This window comes from Lynx canadensis, chromosome D4, assembly GCF_007474595.2.
Source record: "Lynx canadensis isolate LIC74 chromosome D4, mLynCan4.pri.v2, whole genome shotgun sequence".
In the NCBI taxonomy this organism is placed as follows: Eukaryota; Metazoa; Chordata; class Mammalia; order Carnivora; family Felidae; genus Lynx; species Lynx canadensis.
Genome location: NC_044315.2, coordinates 55,321,139 through 55,334,194, shown reverse-complemented (window position 1 = coordinate 55,334,194; position 13,056 = coordinate 55,321,139). Strand labels below are relative to the sequence as shown.

The 13,056-nt window shown below is 44.7% G+C and overlaps 1 protein-coding gene across 2 annotated transcripts; it reads left to right on the top strand.

Annotated features, from left to right (window-relative positions):
- Positions 1-297: 297 nt before the first annotated feature.
- Positions 298-12,567, top strand: BAG1 (BAG cochaperone 1). 2 transcript variants are annotated; one of them, XM_030293361.1, is made up of 8 exons: positions 298-617; positions 681-735; positions 2,138-2,266; positions 4,683-4,765; positions 6,379-6,492; positions 8,600-8,707; positions 9,766-9,828; positions 10,335-12,567. In XM_030293361.1, the coding sequence occupies exons 2-8, from the start codon at positions 699-701 to the stop codon at positions 10,422-10,424; spliced, it is 624 nt and encodes a 207-aa protein (XP_030149221.1). In that variant the 5' UTR covers positions 298-617; positions 681-698; the 3' UTR covers positions 10,425-12,567. The 2 variants fall into 2 exon arrangements, with proteins under 2 accessions (XP_030149221.1, XP_030149220.1); XM_030293360.1 differs by having other exon boundaries at positions 298-635.
- The last annotated feature ends 489 nt before the right edge of the window (positions 12,568-13,056 follow it).

Genomic DNA, 13,056 nt, shown 5'->3' with positions numbered 1-13,056 from the left:
CCTTGACTTCCTGCCCCCCCCTTGCGCAAGCGCAATGTGCCTATTGCTGTTTCCCCGATCCTTTTTCCGGGTTTTCAGCTCGGCCTTCCGGGGAAGGAGAGCTCCCGGAGGTTGGAGGGTGCAGAGTCAGCAGGGGCGTGGCCTCAGTGAAGGGCGTGGGCGTGGCTTCAAGTGAGTGGGGCGGGACCTCGGCTGAGTGGGTGGGGCCGAAGCTGTTTTGGCCGAATTCAGCCGGGCCTGCTCCAAGGGGCGGGGCCGGTAGGCCCGCTGGGCCTGGCCGGGCCGGGGCGGGGCAGGGAAGCAGCGGCCGGGGTTGCAAGGCGCCAAGCTCCTCTCCCACCGCTGGGTGGTCAACTAGCGCGGGTCTGGCGGAGCGCGGTGGCGCGCGGAGACCGCGAGGCGACCGGGAGCGGCTGGGTCCCCGGCGGCGCGCCCCTCGGCCGGGCCGGGAGCCGCGCCAGTCGGTGCCCCCGGCCGAGCGCGGTCTGCCTCCCTCTCAGCGATCATCCGTCCGGAGTGCGGCCCGCGGGCATGCGGGATCCACCAGGGGCGCCGCCACCGGCGCTCGCAGGCCGCGGGTGAAGAAAGTGCGGACTCGCTCGACCCGGAGCGAAGAGGTGACCCGAAGCGAAGAGGTGGCCGGGAGTGAGGTGGCCGGGAGTGAGGTGGCCGGGAGTGAGGTGGCCGGGAGCGAGGAAATGGCGACAGGCGGCCTCAGCGTGACCGTCACCCACAGTGAGCGCAGACGGCCGGGTGGGCTTCGTGCCGGCTGGGCTCCGTGCCGGTCCACCAAAGCCTGGTGGGGGTCTGGCCACGTGTCCTCCAAAGGTGTTCTTGTGCTGGTCCTAGCGTCTGGAAATGTGAGGTCTTGTTTGTGTTTGGGACCGGCTTTTTGTGCGGGTCTTGTATCTGCACACCTTTCCAGGGGCCAGTGTATTTTGTCTCAAGCCATTTGCCTTTTGTCTTATCGTCCATGTACGTGCTTCACGTCGTCGTCCTGGTTATATGTCTTAGTGTGTGCCTGGGCAGTCCTTGTGAGTCTTTGTATCAGCATTGTGTTTGGCCGTGTCGTATATGACTGCTGTGTGTCTGGATACCTGTGTGTGTGGTGAGTTTAAACCTACGTCCGTTGTTTGAGTGGGATGTGGCTACAAGCGTACGCCTTGGGAACCCTTAGGGTCTGTCTACTGTTGGAGGTGATAGCCAAACAGAGTAAGTCCACCCAAGAGCTGAACCTATGAAGTCTCCTCAGGACTAGAGGAGACCCCAGGGCCTCAGAATCTGGGGACCAGTATTCTAGATCCTTCAGTTTTGAGTGACCTTGGGATGTCTCTTTTCTAGGCATCTGGTTTCTTCCCTGTGAAGTAGAATTGGTAGCACCTGTCCTGCTGACTTCATGTGGCTGTTGTGCAGGCTCAAGGCATATGCCCAGGACATGGGCTACCTCCTTACTGTGCACATACCTGGAAAAGAATTGGCATTTCTGGTTCAAAAAGAAGTTTTCTGCTGTTTGAGTTTACTCACTCATTGTCTATTTGCTGAGCACCAGCCATGTTTGTGCCCAGATGTGCCCAGTAGAAGAGACCTGGAGGAAAAATAATTCCTTACCCATTACAGCAAAGGAGACAAGAACAGTACAGTACAGAGTACAGGGTAGTCAGGCCACAGGAAGCAGATAGCTTGTGATGAAAAGCATGCCCTTGGAAATCAGATAGATATGAAGTCAAGCTCTGACTTCACAGTTGGGTCTCCATAGGCAGGTCTTTTAACTTAGGTCCTGAACTTAGTTTGCTTATCTGTAAAATGGGGATTAATAGGTAGTACCTCCTTAATGGGGTTGTTCTGAGGATTAAATAAGATAATGTATGAAGTGAGCCTAGTCAGTCCTTTATGCATATTAAGTGTGTAAAATGCTACCTGATATCACTAGATTGCTAGTTATTATCATAGAGGACACAAAAATCCTTGAGAAGGTTACCAGACAAAGCTGGGCAGATGGGGGGACAGACAGGCTATTTGGAGTAGGTGGCAAATGAACTGGGCCTTGAAGGCTGAGTAAATAAATATAATAAAGTGTCACCCTTTTTTGGTTTATGTGAAAGAGTTTTCTTCATCAAACACTCTTCTCTGTCCCCAGGCAATGAGAAGCATGATCTTCACGTTATCCCGCAACAGGGCTGGAGTGAGCCAATTGTCCAAGACCTGGCCCAGGTTGTTGAGGAGGCCACAGGGGTCCCACTGCCTTTTCAGAAACTTATATTTAAGGGTAGGCATTTCTCTTCCAGCTTTGAGTCCTTATGGCTAATGACCCTACTTAAAACTGCTTAGCCTTACCTAGTGGTAACTCTTAGTTTTCAAACTGGGATAATTCTTATTTGCTTGTTTAGTCATCCATTCCTTAGACATGTATTTTACTGAGGTCCTTCGATATACTGGACACTTGGAAACATTTGGACAGATGTTAGAGTTGAAGTCCCATGAGGGTGGCAGAAATCTTAACCATTTTTGGTGAAAGTGCACAGGCAGTGTTCCCTGGCTAAGCTAGATTCTCTTCCCATCATATGCGTATGTGGCTCTCCTGACCACTTCTGCAAGTTACTATTAGGTAATTGTTTTCATAGTTGCTGAACATCTGATTTCTCTGTTAGGGATAACTAACTTTGAGGGAAGACACTACTGTGTCCAATGCTCAGCATAGTGCTGACACAAAGATGTTGAACAAACTTACTAGGGGCCTGGATATGGCAGGCCCCGTAGATGATACTGATTTCTGCCAGGACCCACCTCCCCCTCCTATTCCCATATCTCCCATATCTATTCCATATCTCCCATACCTCCCCCCCCCCCCCCCTCTCCTGAGAGATCCCATATTTGTGGTATCTGATGGGGCTAGATTTATCCCATTTGGTGCCAGTCTTAAATAATTTAGTGATGGGAACCATTTTTATTTATACTTCATAGTGCAACTCCTTGTCTTTTTTTATTTTTTAAACATTTTATCATGGAATTATAAAAGGCAATAGAAATCCCTGTTTCAGGGGTGCCTGGGTGGCTCCATTGGTTTAGCGTCCCTGTCTTGATTTTGGCTCAGGTCATGATCCCAGGGTTGTGGGATTGAGCCCTGCCTCAGGCTCCACACTAAGCATGGAGCCCGCTTAAGTCTCTCTCTCCCTCTGCCCTTCTCTCCTGCTCTCTCTCTCTCAAAAAAAAAAAAAAAACAAACAAAAAACCATATTTCAAAATGGAGGAAAGCACAAAGAAAATGCTCTATGTTCTTCTGGATAAAACCCCTCATTATATTTCAGAATGTTTCTTATATTATTTTTATTTTTTTAAAATAAATTTTTTTAATGTTTTATTTATTTTTGAGAGAGAGAGAGAGAGAGACAGTACACGTGGAAGAGGGGCCGAGAGAGAGGGAGACACAGAATCCAAAGCAGGCTCCAGGTTCTGAGCTGTCAGCACAGAACCTGATGCAGGCCTTGAACTCACAAACCGTGAGATCATGACCTGAGTTGAAGTTGGACGTTTAACTGGCTGAGCCACCCAGGCACCCCTCATATATATACACATACGCATATATACATGCATATATACATGTATATGTATATACGCATGTATATGTGTATATACACATATATACACACATGTATCTATACATGCATATACGTATACGTATACTACTTTTAAAAATATACATACATGTATATATACATATATGTGTGTGTGTGTGTGTGTGTGTGTATAATATATATATATACATTTATATATATATATATATATATATATATTTTTTTTTTTTTTTTTTTTTTTTAAGTAGTTTTCACACCCAGCTCAGATCCCAGTGCAGGGCTTGAACTCATGACCCTGAGATCAAGACCTGAAGCTGAGATCAAAAGTTGGGCACTTAACCTACTGAGCCACCCAGGTGCCCCCCATTTCAGCATATTTCTATCCAACTTTTTGTTTGTTTGTTCAGGCATCCTGAAGTGTGGGTTCTTATTTATGTATGTGTTTTTAGTTGACGAAACTGAGATTATATTGACTATATAGTTTTTATAACATTTTTCTTATAATGCTGAGCCATCAGCATTTATTGTGGCATTCAGGTTTCCTAAAAAAATTAGCTTTAGGGGCGCCTGGGTGGCTCAGTTGGTTAAGCGTCCAACTTCAGCTCAGGTCATCATCTCACAGTTTGTGAGTTCAAGCCCTGCGTCGGACTCTGTGCTGACAGCTCAGAGCCTGCAGCCTGCTTCAGATTCTATGTCTCCCTCTCTCTCTCTCTGCCCCTCCCCTGCTCATGCTCTGTCTCTCTCTCAAAAATAAATAAAACATTAAAAAAATTTTTTTTTAATTAGTTTAATGCCTACAAAGTCTTCTGTACTGATGTATAGCTAATCAATCCCCTATTCCTAAATGTTTGTTTTTCCAGTTTCTCACTATTATGATTAAGGTTGCATTGAAGATTATCTTGTAACACTTATTGTGTAGGCACATGTCCAGTTACTTGTTTAGGATAAATTCTGAAGTGAAATTTCTGGGTCAAGACACTGTCTGAAAAGGTTATTACCAATTTATCCTTTTCTCATTAGTGAACACACTTGTCTGTTTCCTGTACCCTTGCTGAAATCTGTTTTCAGTGTTGTACAATTGTTACCACTTGGCATAACTTCTCTTTTCAGGAAAATCTCTGAAGGAAATGGAGAAGCCATTGTCAGCACTTGGAATACAAAATGGTTGCCGAGTCATGTTAATTGGGAAGAAGGTAAATTGCTTTTTCCGCCAGAATACCTGAGAATCAAATGACCAAGGTCTTTTATACACATTTCTATTTAAAAGGCCAAACTGGGGACCCAGATTCTGCATTAATAAAATAGGTCTCTCTAAATACTTGTAGCTCCATTCATTTGATAGGATTACTAGTTTTGTTATTCTCAGGCCCTCCCACTCCTGTTGGTTATGGTTTTTACTCTGGGAATTAGGAACAGTTATGCTGCTTCAATAACAGCTCTTGTGTTGGTGGTGGGATCTCAGTCTGGTTAAAATGGGGCCTGAGTCAGGCCTTACTTACTTGCAGGGGATTTGCAAGAGAATGTTTTATTAAAATAAGCCTATAGATTTTTAAAATAAGTACTCTGCAAATTTCATCAGTCTCTCTCCCTTTAAACACCCCTTTTACTAAAATCTCCCACAAGGGAAAAACCCTCTTTGGCCAGAAAGAAAAGTTCAGAATAAAGAACTGAAAGAGGAAAAGAGCCAGTTTGTGAGGACAGTGGCCCCTGGGGTGATGAGTGAGGTTTATGGCCAGCCCTGCATTGTGGCACACTGGAATTGTTGGTCATAAGAAGCTTTCTATTTTGTGTGAGGTAGCTGATTCAGAGAGATGGAGAGAGGGCAGAGATTAGCAAAGTGGAGGCAAAAAAAAAAAAAAAAAAAAAAAAAGTCCAGCTGCAGAACGCTGAGAGATTGGCACTTAGGATTTCCCCACAAAGAAGAATGTGATCAATTTGAGATAGTGTAAAAGCAGGAAGCTACTGGCCCTGACTACTGATTGTTTAGATGAGAGAAGGGGAAATATTCTAGGTTTCTTGCTCAAGGGTCAGGGGAATAGTTCTGAGCAATGGGCAGAACATAAGGGTTGAGTTTGAAGAAGCTATAGGACCCCTAATTGGGGCTGTCCTGGGATATATGGAGCCAAGTCTCATTCAAGTCCGTTTCTACCTCTTTTGGGCTGTGTGATCTAAGATTACTTTACATTAAACCTCAGTTTCATCATCAAAAACACTAGATTGTTCACAGGGATGTGGTAAGGCTTAAAATAATAATACAGGTAAAGTGTTTAGTGCCTGGCAGGGAGGAAATGCTCAACAGAAGTATTCATCATTGTCATCATCATCGTATTAAGTGGGAGAGCTCAGTTGGTGGGTGACACTTAGGAATTCATTTAAAGGAATGGTAGAATTCTACCTGTCTCACCATTCTGGACTCCTTACAGGTAGTCACTATAATTTGTTTCCTCTTGAGGTTTCAGTCTGGAGTCTGCTATGGATCAGCCCCAAGTTTAGGTTGAATCTGGCACTTGGATTGGCTCCATCCTCCCAACCCAAGCTGTCCGGGGCCTGGCCAAATGTTTACTTAGTGTCTTCTCTCTAGTCTAGAGTCTTTGTGGGTAGAAAACCCTAATGTGTAATCCTCCTGCTTGCTTTCCAAGAAGCAGCAGAGTTAAGGCTATTTTTTTCTAGGAGAGTGGTTTAGTCCAGTTGTGGTCAGATTTTTTTCTTGCCAGACAAAAGCTACCTTTCTTGGTGATTATTGACTTCATTTTATTTTTAAACGTTTTATTTTTTTTCTTTCTTTTTTAATTTTTAAACGTTTTAGAACAGTCCAGAGGAGGAGGTTGAACTAAAGAAGTTGAAAGATTTGGAGAAGTCTGTGGAGAAGACAGCTGACCAACTGGAAGAGTTGAATAAAGAGCTTACTGGAATCCAGCAGGTCACTCTCTTTGTGGAGATACAAATGTGTGGTCACCAGGGCAGCCTCTCTAGTCAGATTCCCTGGGTTCAGATCCTGGCTTTACATTTTCTATTACTTTGGGCAAGTTTGCCTTGTCTCAAGTTCCTCACCTGTAAAAATAGACTAATGACAATACCTCCCTCCTCTTAGGGTTGGTGTGAGGATTAAACGATGCAGTTTGAGGGGCACCTGACTAGCTCAGTTGGTAGAGCAGGCCGCTCTTGATCTTGGGGTTGTGAGTTCAAGCCCCACATTGGGCGTAGATCTTACTTTAAAACAAAAATTGTAAAATAAAATGATGTACTTTGAGTCTGACACATACTAAGTGCTTTATAAGTATTACTCTCATTGTTATTTTCAAACCCTAGCCAGCATCCATTTGTGCTCCTAGGAGAGCACCTGCCATGCCAGGATCATGCATTATCTGAAATAGAACAGGTAGCTTCTCTCAGTCCAGTCTGTTATAATGTGTTTAGCAAGGCAAAGAACATTTTGTTGAGGCATAAAAGGTCCAAGTTGAGCTTGATCTTAGAGGATGGTATCCTGTTCATTTCCTTCTATTAGAGAAGGAGTACAGAGACCAAGTAAGGATTGTGAACAGCCCCAAATCACATCTTCCCTCCCTCCCCTCAGTTTATAACATTAATAGATGTATGTTTTGGTTTTAATTACAAAAGTAATACATGCTGATTGTACAGAACTTTTAGGTAAACATAGGGGCATTAATACCTGTAAGCCCCTGACTCAAAAGATAACCAATACTGGGGCACCTGGGGGGTTCAGTCAGTTAAGTGTCTGACTCTTGATTTTAGCTCAGGTCATGATCTCACAGTTTGTGAGATCGAGCCCTGCATTGGGCTATGTGCTGACAGTGTGGAGCCGGCTTGGGATTCTCTTTTTCCCTTTCTCTCTGCCCCTCTTTCCCTTGCTCTCTCTCTCTGAAAATAAATAAACTTTAAAAAAAAAAAAAAAAAAGACAACCAATACTAAAGACTGGAATATATTTTTGCATCTTAAATTGATATAATGTTGTGTACACTTTGTAAATTGTTCTATTAGATAAAAGATTGAACATTTTCCTATGTCATTAAAAATTATCATACTTATTGGGGTGCCTGCCTGGCTTAGTCGGTAGAGCATGTGACTCTTGAGCCCCATGTTGGGTGTAGAAAGTACTTAAAACAAAAATAAAATCTTAAAAGAATAATGATCATGTATTTCAAAACTTGCATAATATTGCCACATATATGAATATGTTATGGTTTAGCCAACCAATTCTTTATTGTTCATCAACCTAATGTTATTTTATCATTATGCATTAATGCTTTTCTGAACATCCTTGGATGTAAATCTTTTTTGACCATTTCTGACTCTTTGGTAGCATAAATTCTCTCACTTGGAATTGCTGGTTAATGTTTAAAGCCTTTACCACAAGTGGTCAAATCTGCATCTTCAATAAACATTCTTAGAGATCCCCGCTGTCCACCTGTTGTCACCAGCTAATGGGTGACTGGGCCAAGCAATGTGAATAAACAGCAAGACAGTTTAGTAAAAATAATGTAAATTCTGCCATTTGTTTACACAGGTCTATGTCAGGAATTATTTTAAGGGTCTGCATATATTCCTCTTTATCCTCATAGTAACCCTCAGGGGTGAGGTATCATAATCTCCATATTAAAAATGAGGACATTAAGTCTCAGATAGGTTAAGTAACTTGCTCAAGATCACAAGCCAGTAAAGGGCAGTCAGAATTCAAGCCTGGGCCCATCAGGCTCTACACCTCGTGTTCCTCATGTCTGCCTCTTGTGTGTGGGTATACACTGGTGACTGGGGGCTGCACTCGGGAGGCATTTGCAGCCCTAGTGGGCCATGTGAGACAGAGTGGCCTGCAGCCTATCACAGTGCATGGGGTGACCCTGGGCCAGGTTTTCTGTTTTTTAGCAAGAGTTGAAGTTGTGGGTCTGAGGTGTGGCCCAGCCTTTTGGGGGGATGTAGGCTCAGAGTGTGGCTGCTTCATCAGTGTCTTGGCATGGAGTTTTCTGTCAGCCTCAAGGAACCCTTGCAATAATGCATTATTCCTGCACAGGGCTTTCTGGCCAAGGATTTGCAAGCTGAAGCTCTCTGCAAACTTGATAAGAGAGTAAAAGCCACAATTGAGCAATTTATGAAGATCTTGGAAGAGATTGACACACTGGTAAGTAAATATTCAGCTGAGAAGAACTAGTTTCCTTTGACTATGTTTCAGTCAGTTTCAGTCTTTCAGTAATGCACTCTTACTGTATGAGTATATTGAGCACCCGCTGTGTGTCAGACACTGCTAGTCCTTGATGGATACACAAAAAGATAAGACAGTTCCTGATTTTTAGTCACTCACATCACACTAACAAGGCTTTTGTCATTTTTATTTATGTATACTAATAGCATCCAGTTCTCACAAAGTTGGAACCCAAACGGACTCTGATTTTATGGTCAGAGAAACACAGGGCTTTGCTTTCCTGATATTCATGTGGCTGATATTCCACTGGGCTCATTAGCTGGATGGAATTCAGTTAGACTCATGAGTAGCTCTTATGAGACTATTGGGGCTCATCGACTCCATGTTCCCTTCTGCAGAGGGATGGTAATGTTATTTCTAGCCTGATGCCTCATGTTTTTAAAATTAAAATTTTTTTTTTTTTTTTTTTTTTGTTAAGAATGAGAGACAGAGAGTGAGAGGGGGTGGGGCAGAGAGACAGGGAGACACAGAATCCGAAGCAGGCTCCAGGCTCTAAACTGTGAGCACAGAGCCCAATGCAGGCTAGAACTCGTGAAACCACGAAATCATTACTTGAACTGAAATTGGACGCTTAATGGACTGAGCCACCCAGGTGCCCCTGATGCCTCATTTTTGAGGGTGAATTTCTCTGCTTGGGATTCTAGGGGAGTGAGAGGGGTTTGTAAAGAAGAGGCACAGTGAGCTCATGGTGTGGCCAGGACATAGTATCTGTACATAGGACACAGAGAAAGAACAAAGTCTTTGTTACAGATCAGTGTCTATGGCCCAGACATTGAGAACAAAGGGAACTTTTATAGGGGTGAGAGCCATGGGAAGAGCCATGTAAGATAAGATACAGACCAAGGGAAATCATTCCTGAAAATCCATGTCTCATTGACACTGGTGACTTAAGATGCATTTGGCATACTGTGGTGTTCTATCATGTTGTTATGCCATTTTTACTGAGATTATTTATGTGTCAATGTGTTCTTCCACAGATTCTGCCAGAAAATTTCAAAGACAGTAGACTGAAAAGGAAGGGTTTGGTGAAAAGGGTTCAGGTGAGTTGTGTGGTCAGAGATTACAAAGTTTAATGTGTTTACCTGCGTGTGTGTTTACTTGCTCAAAGTAGGGTAGGATAGAAGTGTGATGTGTGGTGTGGACTTTTTTTTTCTTTTTTTTTGGTTGTTATTTCATGAGCCCAGAACATAAGAGAAAAGCTCCTTTCATGTCCCTGTAATTATATTTGAATTTACTAACTGGGAAGGAAGATCACACAATTCCAGGAGACACTATTGAGGTGAACACTGCTCCCTGAAATTGTACATTCACAGTGGCAAGGTTTCCTGTCCTCACCACCTGCTGGGGGTTGTCGTCAGAAACCCTAGTCCTATGCTGCCTCTGCCCCTGCCCTGCTTGCCTTAGAGCCAGGCCAGCTCCATCACTACACAGCCTGTTTTGAGTCAGTCACCCACGGGTTCTGCACAATGGCTAAGCAAAGAGCCTTGCACGGGCAGGGATTGGCTAGCCCAGGATGGTCCCTCACTGCCCTGTATTTATGTATTAGGCATTCCTAGCTGAATGTGACACCGTGGAACAGAACATCTGCCAGGAGACAGAGCGGCTACGGTCCACAAACTTAGCTCTCGCTGAGTGAGGTGAGGCAAAGAGCATGTGCTGCCTTGAAGAACAGTGCCACCACCTCTGTCCTCTCTGGAATAGAAGTGACCTGATTTCTTCAGGGCCGCTGGGGACAATTGGCCGGTTGCCTGTTTTCTTGCCCCTCTACCTATTCTCAATGAACAAGTGTTGTCTGCAATCTTCAGTAGAGCTCCTGTCTGTTTTCTCATTCTGTCTCTGTATGGCTGTGCTGTCCTGCAGCCCACCTTGTCTGGAGAGGGCCTCCCCTCCCAAGTCTTCCCAGCTCTTTTGAGCTTTGGGTGCTTTCTTTGGGCTGGAGAGACCTCCTATTTGGGTTTATAGGCCACCCCCATCTTCAGATACATGAGGCCTTTTTGCCCTTGTGATTCTATAACCTATAGATGTAACCTAGAACCACCAGGAGGTTACATCTAGTCAGGAATGTCGGGAGTAGCTCAGAACAGGTATTTGGCAACGTGGGGTAGTCTAAACATCCCTCATTGTAACCTAATTCTGGCACAGCTGGCCAGATTGTTGGTTCACAGACCCTGACCTCACCTCCCAGTGACCCTGCCCAGCCTTGGGCCTTGAGATCTCAGAAGCCCATTTCTGGGTGGGGCTTGTATTGATGCTTAGACTTCCTTGTCCTCAGGTAAATCTCTAGTAGGTTAAGGCTGGTATTGACTGAATCTCTGCTTGAAACCAGGCCACAAGTATGGCTTAGTGGGGGCAAAGAGAAGAGTCACAGTGAGGCAGGTAGTGAAGGCAACTGTAAACTTCTCAGGAGTTCTTTCAAAGACATTTCTGTTTCATTGTACCCTTCTGAGGTCAGTGTTTCCCTCAAGGCTGTTCCTGTTTTTTTTTGTGGCCTTTTCCCCCTACGTTGTTATGTTTTTTAAAAAGTAGTTAATGTACGTACACATCATCAGTAAGCAAAACAATGTTCCAAGTTTTTTTGATGAAGTATGAGAAGCAAAAGCCTTCTGCAGTTCTAGCTATAATTTATGTTTAATAAGGTTGAGAGTGGCTCTGTATGCTAGAACTCTTAACCGGCTCGGCTCCCACAGTGCCCAGGAGACAGGATTCCCACAGGCCACTCTGAGGCTGACCTTATTTGGCAGAGAGGGAGTCCCAGAAGCCCCAGGAATTTAGGACTGCGCAGGCGGGGCCTAGCACAAGGCAGTGGCAGTGGGGCATAAGTGGATGAGGCTCCGCCTTGCCCAGCCCACCTCGCACTTTAATCAGCAGTTCAGTATTTGTTTTTATACAGTAGCCCTGTGGCCTTGGGCCAAAACATGTAATGAGAAGTTCCCGTGCACCAGGTGCTGTTCTGAGTTCTTTGGGTGTATTAGTCATTTAATCCTCACACATTCTAAGAGGCAGACAGATAATCTCCCCATGTTAGAGGTGAGGAAGCAGAGAGCTCACGTAATTTCTCAAGGTCATAAGTGGCAAGGCCAGGATACAAAGCTAGATGGTTTGATTTAGAGCCCACGCTCTTAATCTCCACTATACTGCCTCCTGACAATGTGGGCTTTCTCACTCCCTCTCATATTCTCTCTTCCTCTCTCTCTTTCTCCCTCATTGGTCTCTACTTCCCCTCTGGCCCTCTGCAGAGCAGCTTGAGTGGTCATAAAGTACAGATTTTACCATGTCAGTCCCCTTAGGATAAAGGCCAAAGGCCCTACCCTGTGCTCTCTCCCTGTCATCCTGGGCCACTCTCCTGTTTGCTGGCTGCTGTGGTCTTCCAGATGCTCTGTGCCCTCTCCTGCCTTGAGCAGGTCATCTCCTTGCCTGTCTTTGTACATGCTGTTCCTCCATTTGGACAGCTCCTTACCATCTCTTCCCGTCCCTACCCCACCCCCTTTCTAGGTAACTGAACATCCCTTGAACTTAAGTCAAATGTCTCTCCATGGAGAAACCTCATCTACTGTCAGAACATATCAAACCCCCATGCGATACCGTTTCCCAGTTTGCCATAACTTTTCTTAATGATGAGTAGCATGATAAACCATGATGATTTATTTGTGGGATTATTTGATTAATATGTACCTTTAACCCTAGACTCTCTAAGTTCCTTGGGTTAAGGAGTTTCTTTGTCTTGTTAACAACATATTTCAAGCACATCTATTTATAATGGGTGCTCAATAAATATTTGGAGAATAAATGAATGTATGTTGAGCACACATATCTACAGTGAAATTCCCATAGCTGTTCTCAGCCACTGAAGCTCTGTCAGCACCAGAATTTACAGCATTTACAGTGTCAATAGCCATTGTTTTATTTAAGGGTGGAGAAGAGAGGCCGTAAGGCACAGGCTGCTGGGCAGATGTTCAGGGTGGTGACTGGGGCTTGTGCACAAGGCCCACCCACATAGATCTGCACATCCACAGGATAACGCTGCCTGTGAACAGGGAAAGAACACTCCTCTGTCGCCCACTTTCTCAGGACATGGTCAGTCCTACTGCAGGGGAACAAATGGGGCTCTGTGACCCACAAACATCCTTCAGGCTCACAGAGCTGGAAGAATTCTCCCACACATTGTCTGTTTAGTCACCAATTTCTACTAATCCTTTAAGACAGACCGTAAAGGTTACCTTCTCTGAGAAGCCCTTCTTCAGGACTGGTATTCAGGACTCGTAGTTGAA

Coding starts and splice junctions, on each gene's coding strand:
- BAG1 (XM_030293361.1), top strand. CDS start 699: ATGGCGACAGGCGGCCTCAGCGTGACCGTCACCCACA. Junction 4,766..6,378: donor TCATGTTAATTGGGAAGAAG/GTAAATTGCTTT, acceptor TAAACGTTTTAG/AACAGTCCAGAGGAGGAGGT. Junction 8,708..9,765: donor TGGAAGAGATTGACACACTG/GTAAGTAAATAT, acceptor GTTCTTCCACAG/ATTCTGCCAGAAAATTTCAA.